Source organism: Sebastes fasciatus, chromosome 20 (assembly GCF_043250625.1).
Source record: "Sebastes fasciatus isolate fSebFas1 chromosome 20, fSebFas1.pri, whole genome shotgun sequence".
Classification (NCBI taxonomy): Eukaryota; Metazoa; Chordata; class Actinopteri; order Perciformes; family Sebastidae; genus Sebastes; species Sebastes fasciatus.
In genome coordinates, this window is record NC_133814.1 from 2874246 (window position 1) to 2886366 (window position 12121).

General features: G+C 39.1%; 1 protein-coding gene across 5 annotated transcripts in view; it reads right to left on the reverse strand.

The window, feature by feature from the left end:
- The window catches only part of itgb4 (integrin, beta 4), a 40576-nt gene extending 33609 nt beyond the window's left edge, over nt 1-6967 (reverse strand). For 3 of the 5 annotated variants that reach the window (XM_074619142.1, XM_074619143.1, XM_074619139.1), the window contains exon 1: nt 6804-6967. In XM_074619142.1, the coding sequence (XP_074475243.1) occupies nt 6804-6823 (20 nt within the window). In that variant the 5' untranslated portion in view covers nt 6824-6967. Of the gene's footprint in view, nt 1-829; nt 1289-5164; nt 5286-6803 lie in introns of those variants that run through there. The other 2 variants (XM_074619141.1, XM_074619140.1) reach the window with 2 other exon arrangements.
- Between the last annotated feature and the right edge of the window lie 5154 nt (nt 6968-12121).

Below are 12121 nucleotides of genomic sequence, written 5' to 3' on the forward strand. Positions count from 1 at the left end.
TCCTTCTCAGACAAAATCACAGACACGCAGGCGTTTATGACACTGACAATAAACTGGGAGACACTAATTACAGTTTCCAAGAGACAGAAAATAGAACTGAGTCATTCATGTTGTTTTTGCTTTGGTGGTGCACAAAAAGAGGGGACATTCTTCCTGAGTTCAAAGCCGTAGTTGTCTCTACAGACAACAAGATGCCTGCCAGGTGAACATACCACCACTGGGTGTGGGGCTGACCCCCGCCATGACATCATCCATAAGGGGTGGGGGTCTTTAGTAACAGGTGTAGGGGTCGTGCTCGGGGACCTGCCTTTGACAGGAAGCTAAATCACGACTACACACACCTGGAAAATCCATCCTTTGAAGCTATTACTACGTTCCACTTAAGAAACATAAATAACACAAAGCGAACTAATACAGCCGAGCTTAATATGTCAAAATCAGTAGACGACCGCAAGCTGTTTCTCTACTGTTTGTTCTGGTCCCTGTTTCTTTCACCTGTGATGCATTATAGTCTGTGCTTTGATACGGTCAACCATGGAGGAAAATAATAATAAAAAAAGAGAAAATAAGCACGAAGCGAAAACCAAATCTGCCCAGAGCTCAGTCTTGCAACTCTAAAACACATGCCGAGATATAAAAGTTACATAACGCACGCTTTGTAACCGCTCACCTTGCTCAAAAGTCACGCAAATGTGAACAGCAGAATAAGCAACAGTACATTTTGCAAAGCAGCACAGAGTAGAACACATTTAAGGTGAAGGGCATTGAAAACAATGGAGCCATGAGGAAATGTATGACTGGATACAAAGAGATTACTGATCAAACAAACCTTTTACTGCGCTCTCGCCCAGACCGAGTCCAAAAGTCCAACAATAAATAAGAAAATCTTTTGCTTGCTTAGTTTGACCCAAGAGTTGGAAAAGTTTGTATCCACCTATAGAAAGGAAAAAACGTCTTCTCCAAATCCTCGTTTAAGTTCAAAACCTACAAAAAGAAAAGTCGGATAGACTTGCAGCTTTTCTTTTCTGTCTTTTGTTTCTTCCTTCCAGTACAGTCCGGTCTGGTCAAATATTGACTTATTTGTCCTTAATCTCAGCTGAGTCGAGTGTGTGTGTGTATGTCTCTGCGTGTGTGCAGGAGTTTTAAAGGTGTGTGGGAGAGAGATATGAGAGACAGTGAGACTCAGAGCGAATGAGTGAATATGACTGAGTGTGCTGTGACTTGATCCCTTTAGCTTCTGCGCACACACACACACACACACACACACACACACACACACACACACACACACACACACACACACACTCTACCTTCCCTATCCAGGTGAGTAGCTGTGACGGAGAGGGTTAACTCCCTTCCTGCATCTCTACCTCTTCCCCACCCTTATTAGAAGTTAAAAGCGCCACACCTCCGTGTGACAAGGCCCCCTCCCTGCTGCATTCCACCCCAACACGAGTTCACCTGTGTGGGCTTGAGAGCAGGGAAGGCAGGCCCCTCCTTCCATGGCCTGCTCCCAGGCTCTTGGGAGTGGCACACGGAGCAGAACACTGCCCGCAGGCTATGGGAAACGGCTTTGTGACTCTTGTGTTTACACAATCGAGTGCTCATACTAACGGGCACATTTTCTTCTCATCAAATATTTGATGTGAACATTATGATTGCCACATATCTTTTCTCAGAGTTAATGCAACTTCCTTTGCTTTGTAGAAGATGTGAAGTACCAGTTTGGTAATTCCTTGAGCAGAGGGACCAGCGTGGCACACTGACCCTGACACTCAATCCTAGTGCTCACTGCGTTTAATTGTGTTTCTACAGCCTTTTACAAAAGGAGCTTACAAAGCTAGAGTGAACTAGATGGTGGAGACCAACCCACAACTCCACAGGTTTAAATATCCTCCATCCTTTACAACAAAACAGGTAATTTTTCATTGCCTTACAACCCAACCGTACATCTTCCATCATACCTTCCAAAATGACCCTTATGGCCGTTACAAATGAAACCGTTTCTGATCGGGTGCCACTGATTGGACAGGAGAAGTTAGCTGATCAAGAGCTTCCTGAAACAAAGAATGACAGAAAACACTACATTGGTCATAACAACCACTATGGTTAAGGTTTGGATGAGGTAGGCAGCAGAGGTACTCAGATATTTTACTTAAATAAAAGTAGTGATACCCCAGTGTAAAAATACTCTGTTACAAGTAGGTAAGTAAACTTAAGTACTTAAGTAAAAGTACAAAAGTATTAATATCAAAGCATCAAAAATAAAAGTACTCGTTTTTTTTAGAAAAGCCCATTTTATAATAATGTATATTGTATTATAATTATTGATGTATTAATGTGTACATTGCATTAATATTCCAACTGGCTACTTGTAATTTAAAGGGGCTAAATGTGAGATTGGGAGCATTTCTTTTGCCTCCACACAGCTCTCAACATGGCGACAGCTGAGCCGGCAGCTCGTAGCTAACGGTGCTAACAACGCTAACAGTGGAATCAACGGCAACAGTTCTGACAGAGCTAACAGTGTTAACATGACATTAACTGGAGGGTGGGTGCTAGGTTTCTGCAACAGCGCCGTTAGTCGGGACGGCGTTATCAGCTGCAACCGCTGTATGACCGCAGTGCAGAGCGGCGTGAGCTAGCAAGCTACATTAACAATGCACGGAGAAGCTCGGATTACAACACACACAGAGGGAGAGCGATTTCATTTTCTGCTCAGGGAGACATTACTCATCTATATCTTTACATAGCAAATAGTTATTTGCTGCTATATTAGTGGTCTGAATATTGTATAGAGAACCTTTAAAGTTTTTGGGGCTTTTTCAACGCCTTTATTGATAGTGAGAGTGAGATTGTATAAAGATAGTAATGAAAGGGGGAGAGAGAGAGGTGTTGACATGCAGCAAAGGGCCACATGTCGAATTTGAACCCTGGGCCGCTGCGGTAAGGACTCAGCCTTGGTACATGAGACGCCCGCTGTACCAGGTGAGCTATAGAGGGCCTGTAGAAAGAACCTTTAACTATATATATCTTGTATATATCACTTTCTATTCCGCTGGGTAGCTTGTGAATTTTCCCCCCAGGGATCAATAAAGTCTTCTTGATATAATTATATCATTATTTATTTGTTGATTCAATTTTGAATTCTTAATCTGAATCTGGAGAGTAACTTGTAACTTAAGTTAAAAGATAAAAATATATAAAGATATAAAGTAGCATTAAATGGAAAATACTCAAGTAAAGTACAAGTACCTCATAAAGTACCAACTACAAGTACCTCATAATTGGCCCTGAGAAATATAATGAATCCCTAAAATAATTCCCAAACTGTCAGTGTAAATATTTGGTTGGTGTGATTACACACATAAAAATGTATAGCATGAGAAACGACACAAATTAAGTCCTACACCAGCATTCTTTCTTCTTAACCATATTTGTCTCAACAGAGTTTAGGTGGTGAATCATTTGCGGTTTCCCTCTGGCATTGATAACTGCTTTTGTGAAACCTCCACATGGATCCATCCACAGTATGAGTATACTACTAAGGTATTCTGGCCTTCCTGATACTCATAGTTATGCAGATGATACACAGATGTACATTTCTTCATCACCCACTAGTGGTATCAGACCTGTTAATAACTTGGTTAACTGCATTGCCTATATAAACCTGTGGATGATACAAAATGTTCTGAAAAAACAAAAGTTGTAATTATTGCACCAAATAACTCCTTATTACCACTCTTTCTTATTTACATTTATATTGTGCTCACATAGTATGTATTCCTTAACAAAGTTGCATTTAATCAAATTAGCACAAACTAATTTACACACTGAACCCCTGGGGCAACGTGTTATGTTTTTGGTCTTTTAATTACTGAACAAACTACTACCTTTTACATCCCTACATTCCTTTAACACTCACATTTGAATTCTTCCACTGGACCAGGAATCTCTCGACAGTAGTTTAGGTCAGGATTCACATAAATGATCAGACAGATTTTAATTTGTTTTCACATTGTTTCCTAGGTAATCACCTCTATTAATCATAGATTGAATATAAGAAGTGGACGTAGTCACCGTGACGTCACCCATTAGTTTGTGGACTGTTGTTTTGAAGCCTTGAGTTTGGAATTTTGGCCGTCGCCATCTTGGTTTTTTGGAACCAGAAGTGACACGAGAGGGTGGACCTAAGTACAACCGAACACTGAATAGGACACATTTAGGCATCCACAATGTTACAATTAACTTTTAAAGAAACTGAAAACAGCGCTGTAATAGCGACCTGTCAATCACAAGGTAGCCCCGCCCTAAAGCATCCCCTGCTTTATGGTCTATTTGACTCTAAATGGGACCATCATTTACTAACTGAACATCATGCTGTATTGAAGAATCAGAATCAGAATCAGAATCAGAATCAGAATGGTGTTTATTGCCAGGTGTAAGAGGTATACACTAGGAATTTTCTTTGGCATTTTTGGTGCGAGACAAACAGTACAATATAATAACAAAAGAATGGATAAAAACAAAAGAATAGATAAAAGAATAGATAAAAACGTTAGAATAAAATAATAAAAATGTACAATTTACAAATTACAAATAAGCTATAAACATGATGAGAAGACTTGAAACTAGTGATTGAGACCATAAACTCATGTTTACAATCTTTACTGAGGTAATAAATCAAGAGAGAAGTAGGCTCATTTTCTCATAGACTTCTGTACAATCAGACTTCTTTTCGCCCCCTGCTGGATATTAGAAAGAATGCAAGTTTAAGGCACTTCAGCATTGGCTTCACTTTTCAGACACTGAGGTTTTCCACTGCTTTTAATCAAGGCTTTTCCTATAACTGTAACCTTTATCTATTTTTTTTAATAGTTTGATAAATGACTTTGTGTTGCATTGTTGAAGGGAGTAGTAGGCGTTCCAGATAGGGCTAGTGTCAGAGCGATCGGTATTGTTTATTTCTCTAGAAAGCTCTTTCCTCTCGTCTCCAACAGACCACACAGCAGGTGTTAAAGGTTATTCTCGATCACTGTCTCTGCACTACACTCTATCACTTATAACTGGACTCACACAGACTCAGATCAGTACCCATGGTGAACCTGTGACACAAATCTGGGATTCAAGGAGTTAAAAGCCTTTTCCTCTTCAAAGTACATACCACAATCTGAACGGGGGACATACACAGTCAGGCTCCTAGCAACCAGATCTGGTTCTATACAATGGCTAACTTCTCTCGAGGGGAACAAAACCTCTGCGGAGACAACTCTCTGGCTTCCTTGGCTGACACTCTGGCACTTTGCCACTCTAAACAGCCCTCTCACATGTTGGAGTAGGAGCTGGAAGGGAGTGTCCCACCTACTGTATTCACTTTTAATTTGTGCGAAGGTTCCCTGAGTGCAAGCACTTTTCAGGCTCGATTTGAGCTTTCAGTGTTAGTGACTCCCAGCAGTTAATGTGAGCAATTTGGGAAGTGGCATATATTATATGTTATGTCTATTGTAAATGTGGATTAGAGAATAAAATCTCCTGTTCTTTATTATCCTATAAAATGCATCCTAAAGCAGGAGTTCATACCCAGATAGGATTGAATCAACTGTAAGTTACTGTTAGGCAGAAATATTGCAGACCGTTCTCATTCACTGTTCGTACTTATACCTACGAAAAGTAAAGCACTGTAATTCGTATATAACCCACGAAATTGTGAGCCAGGACATGCAGGGCTGCCGCTAAGGATGTTAAGTGACAGTAAAAGTATAGTATAGTATAAACACAGGATTTTCACCCCGGAGTCCGTTGTTCCGTGTGAAACCTGTGAAACCAAAGGTCAATGTTGACTTATTTTAACTTACATTCGTTGAGTAACTTACGTTTAACTAATGCCAGGTACGTAAATTAAATAATAAACATACTTATTGTATGTAATAAACATAAGTTATTTAACCCAAACCACAATATTTTCCTAATATTTTCTGCTCTGCAGGGGCTTGGGCAGACGCACTGGTCGCCCGAATTGCTGGACATTTTGCAGTGCGAGTGCGAGGAAAAATTAATAATAACTTTTCATAAGATATCATACATAACAAACCGTTACATGAGGATGAGGATACATTGAATTTAGACATTGATGCCTGACATTGAAACCAAATTGAAAGCGCCTGTTATGTTTAATGTTGAACATAATTTAATTTCAATCATGACTGACACTGAATCAACACTGATTCGGCCCACACAACCCTAAAGTGTCTGTTTCCCAGTCCTCATTTAATAATAACATGAGACTTATTGAATGTGGATCCAATGTCAACATATTAAATGACATATTGAAAGTTATATTTTCCACCTCAACCATATAGCAACCTATGAACTCTCTGTTGAAATAACGTCTTTTACAATCTGGGACATCAGTGTGTGTAAAGAATCCCAAGTAAGCATATATGAGACCACAGTAACCTCTTTCATTTACCTCCTTACTGTACCAAATAACCCGGTTTAAAAGATTTAAGGTTATTTATTATCATTATACTATAAATATTTAGAAATATTTTTATTCAACTATACACTTATTGTCTACATTCAGGAGAAACGTTATTTAATGTATAGCGAAAGTGAAATTAGATTGTTCATTGACCCCCTGAAACTCCATTAAAACACATATAGTATAGTATACTCACTATAGTATTATGTACTATGTATTATGTAGTACTATAGTAAGGACCACCGGGTATCACAGCTGTAGCATATTTAGCATTTATCAGTCCTTTGCATACATGCTAATTCTAACTTCAGACGTCACTTACTGTGAACAAGATGCTGTCATGGTGAAGTGGACCTCATTAGCAGAAAAGACGGTCGACACACAGAGGCTGCTGGGAACCCAAAATAATCCTTTAAGTGTAAAAAAGAAGAATTGTGTAAGTTTTTGGATACAGAGGGAAAGTCTCACTCTCAGCTCCCTCAGCTCACTTCAGACTGAGTCCGGGCTGTGCCCACTCCTCTCCTCACATTTACATGACAAAAACTGCACTTTTTGGATCAGTGAGCTCATTCAGTGCCTAACGTATAATGGCGTCTCCCTTTTCCCACCATTAATCTGCCACAGCGGAGGACAGCCATGAGGACACCCGGGACATTTCAGGGTTAAAAGTGAAACATTTTCAGACAGAGTGTTGCATAAGAGAATAATGATGAAAACACGGCAGAAAACTCTGCATTTTACACGGAAACAGAATGACATGCCAACTATTTATAGCTTTATGTAGGTATATAATATGATAACAAACATGTCACAAAGGGTGATAAGGACAATTCAAAGTGTTTATGTAGTCAGTGGGGGTTGCATAGGAGAATAACTAGCCGCCTGAAAACATAAAAGTAGTAGCCTAACTAAACTCGGAAAAAAAGTTTGTAAACTTGTGTTTGGTGGATTATTCCTCTGTTGTGTATTCTCCTGTTGGTATTGACTCTTGTTTTGAGTTGTTTGGTGGATTGGATGATTGAACTCTCTATCAGTAACAAGGAACAAACAAGACATATTGGCTATTTTACACTTTATTAATTTAATACACCGTCAGGAGCCTCAGTAGCGGTTGAAGATCCATACGCAGCCACAACAGCCTGGCACCTCCTCCTCATGCTGGTCACCAACCTGGTCACACGTTGCTGTGGGATGGCGTTCCATTCCTCAACCAGTATTGGTTGCAGGTCAGCCAGCTGGTTGTGTCGGTCACTCTAACACGTACAGCACGCCCAAGCTGATCCTACAAGTGTTGAATTGGGTTGAGGTCTGGACCTCTTGGCAGGCCGTTCCATTCTCTCTACTCCCACATTGTGGAGGTAGTCTGTGATAACCCTGGCTCTGGGGGGCGAGCGTTGTCATCTTGGAGGATGAAGTTAGGTGCCAGATTGTGGAGATATGGGATCGCCACTGGCTGCAGAATCTCATCCCGATATCTCACTGCATTGAGATGGCCTTCAATGATGACAAGCCTTGTTTTGCCAGTGAGGGAGATGTCGCCCCACACCATGACACTGCCCCCACCAAAAGCTGTTACTCCATCGGTTCAACAATCAGCATAGTAGGAGAATACACTGTTTACCATTGTCAAAGCATTTTGGCAAATTTTTCTTGGGCGCTACCCACATAATCAGCTGTGCTGCTCATCCCACAAATGCATGATCCTTACAAGTTGGACATCATTGTAAAGGTAAATAAACAGGCTTTCCAACGATGTAAAATACAATGACCATTAGCATTGTAACAACAGAGAAATAATCCACCAAACACAAGTTTCCTAACTTTTTTTTCTGAGTTTATATTAGCTAACTAGCTAACATATTTTACACACAACAGAATGCTATGCTAATAACGTTAATAAGGCCTAACAGTAGTGAAATGAAAACATTAATAAAAGAGTGATAAAGAATATATTACGTTATACCTATGCTAGCTAAAATATTCTACACGGAAACAGAATGATATGCCAAATATGTATAGCTTTAATTAGGTATATAAAACACGATAAAACACGATAGTAGCCTAACTAACGTTATACTGCCTAGCTTGCTAACATATTTAACACACATCAGAATGCTAATAGCGTTAGTTATGCCTAACGTTATTCTATGAAAACATGAATAAAGAGTGATTAATGGAATTGTTGTGTGTTGTTGTTGTTGTTTTTTTTGTTCTTCTTCTTTAAGGTATTTATTTATTTTGTCTTATCTTTTGTTGTATTTGTTTTAATTGTTAGATAAGTAAAATACATGAAATGTCATGTCTCTCTTTCTTTGAAATTCTGACTAAACATTTCATTGTATAATTGAATTATTAATATTGTCTGTCTGTATGTGTATATATGTATATATGTCTGTATGTAAAATTCAATAAAAATATTGTTTAAAAGAAAAGAAAAATAAAGAGTGATTAAGACAATACAGTACGAGGTTTTTATTTAGTTGACCTGCCTAGATACCGTAAGGGTTAATAGTGCCATTGACTCAGACACACCTGGAGGAATAATTATGAAAACCTTCATTTTGTTCATGTTTCTTAGAAGTCTTGCGTAAACACCGACTGAGTCAAATGTGCGTGACGCCAGCGGGTGGAAGGAGACAGTGCTGAGGGGAGAGTTGTGACCTGTTCAGTACAAGTTGTACATTGGGTGTGTCTCGTGGGCTCACCTGCAAAGAAGTGTGCGCGCGCTCACAGGAACTAAACACACACTCGGCAGTGTTGAGGATCCCACAACGGTGAATCATAGCATTCCTACAGGAACATCCTGTGTGACTGTTGCACTGAGTTTACACTCTTTTATCATACCTTATGTGGCTTAATGTATAGTATTTCTGTTGAAGTTATTCCACTACAATTTGTGGAGAAAAGCAAATTTTCACCTTAAGTGGCTTAAAAATATTAAAGCAGCAGTAGACAAGACTGGAGCAAATATGATTTAAAAAAGTTGTTTTTGTAAAACGGTCACTAAATCTCTAGATAGTAGCGCTTGAGACAGGTAATGTGAAAAAAAATCATATGCCTCTGTGTCCTCCGGTGTCCTCCGATGCTACCAAAGGCATCTGCAAGATTTCACAGACCGGAGGAAAGCAACCAATCAGAGCAGAGCTGGAGCCTTGCTGTCTCTGAGCAGCTGTCAATCACTCGCAAACTCCGATCAAACGGTCAAACTAGGCACCGCTGATCAAACATGAATCAATATTCTGTTACTGTAATGTCTATTTCTCTCATAAAATGTTTTCAGAATCATCTTGTAGTGTACTGTTTAGCTATAAAATGAGAAAGTTTGAAACTTTAACAGTAACTGAATATGATTCATATTTGATCAGCGCTGTCTAGTTTGACCGTTTGATCGGAGTTCGTGAGTGATTGACAGCTGCCTCCGTTGAATGAAAAATGACCTGATGATGATTGGTCAAAGTCTCCAGTCACAATTTTCTAAAGCCTGAAAACAGAGCCAAGAGGAGGTGCAGAAGTCTAGTTTTCTCTCAGAACACTTGAATTACAAAATGCTGAAAGGTTATTATGGAACTATTGCCCCATGATGCCAAAAATATTCTGCCTTCTGCCACTTTAATCACTGCTGAATCAAAGCATTCATCTAGTATTTTGGGTCCAATTTAGGTTTACAGATTTTCCCTTGTGGTGTTCAACGTATACAGAACTACATGCAATCGTTTCTACATCTTCATGATACCTCCACATCAACACAACCAGCCAGGCGTGAACAATCATAGGCCTATATTGAGAACATAAATCTATTTTCTAAAGACCAGTTCTTTATATGTCACTTTTAAATTCATGGTTTGTGAGAAAGTCAAATTCTGTGTATGTGCATTGTGATTAACTTTCATTAATCAATCACTAATGTGATTCCTGTGAGGGAACCATCCACGGGATACAATGCACGCTCTGACTCGCATTGTATTTTCTCCATCCTCAATCATTCCAGCCGGGAGAGTATTTATTCTGCTATTATGTTGAACCAATAGTGGAACCAAATACATAACATGTCAGACAGTGTCTTGAAGAGGGACTGCATTTTTTAGTACTGTATTTGAATTCCAGGCTCTGCAGAAACATGTTGAGAAACAAAAACATGGACATTTGTTCATCCACTGTACCAGATGCATGACTACTGTAATGGCTCAGTGGCCAAATGTGGGTATGAGTCAACTAAATGTCATCAATTACCCAGGGCTTTGCCACAATCTGTTCTCTAAACCTCCGTTAACCTTGTAGGGTCCAGTATCACACCCAGCTCTCACTGGAGACTTTTGCAACCTTTCTTATTTTGAACTGTGAGAAGTCACAGCTTTATTGTCAGCCATCAGGCATCTTTAATATTTAAGGAGGACCTATTATGCTTTTGTGCTTTTTCCCTTTCTTTTTGTGTACTATATATATTTTTTGTGCATGTAAAAGGTCTGCAAAGTTACAAAGCTCCAAGTCCACACCAAAGGGAGTTTCTCTCCCCCACAGAAACACTGCTCCTGAACGGCCTGAAACGCCTCGCTTGAAGCCCGCCTTTTCTTCCGTAACATGGTGATGTCACCAAGTAACACATTTGCATAATACCTGCCAAATAATAATAATACATTTTATTTAGTGGCGCCTTTCTGGACAACCAAGGACTAGCGGCTAGTTGGCACATCTTCAAACAAAACTAGTTAGAGCGGAGCTGGAGCAGAGTCCGAAGAGTTTGGTATTTATATAGTATCAATGTATGAGAAAAGTAAAGTGTTTTTTGCACTTGAAAATGAGCATGATAGGTCCTCTTTAATATCCCTGGAAATGCAGGGTTAGGGTTAGATAAATACAATTAGAACACAAAGAAGCCATTTTGCATGTTTTTGGTGTTAAGTTAAAGGGCTGTACCCACATTCACTATCTTACGGTGTGAAAGGTTATAAAAAAATATTTGCAGCTTGTGAGAGTAAACAGGTTGGGTGGGACATATTAATAACTTAATGAGGAACTTATGCCTAGTCAAACTTTCAACTTTAACCCCAGAGTGGTGCTTCAGAAGTACTCCGACCTCTTAAACCCCTCCCATAAAAGACAGATGTAGAGACTGAGGTGAGGAAGTCAAAACACCACCTGGTGCACACATGCATTCCCTGCGAGAAAAGACAGAGTGTGTGAGTGTGTGTGTGTGCGCATTTTCCCCTTTATGTATTTTTATTATTTTTCAAATTTATGTTTTTATTTTATTTTTTATTTTAACTATTTTATATTTATCTTTAAATGTACACATTTATTTCTGTATATTGTATTCTTTATGCATTTCTGCCTCACAATGCAAATGAGGGCTGTCACTCAATGTGTGTCATCACAGGTCAAGGTGCATGACTATATGCAAGCTAGCTATACATAAATAAATAAATAAAAGGGAAATTCAACTGAAGAGTAAATGAATAAGGAAATAATACAAAGATAAATAAATAAGCAAATTAAAACAGAAATATCAACTAATGTCACATTTTATCAATTAACAGATACATTTGTTGCATTTAATGACATATATTTTTATTTCAGTCATTTGTTTATTATTTTTCTATTTTTTATTTTGGCAGGTTCCGTCCTCCACAGTAAAGCTTCGTT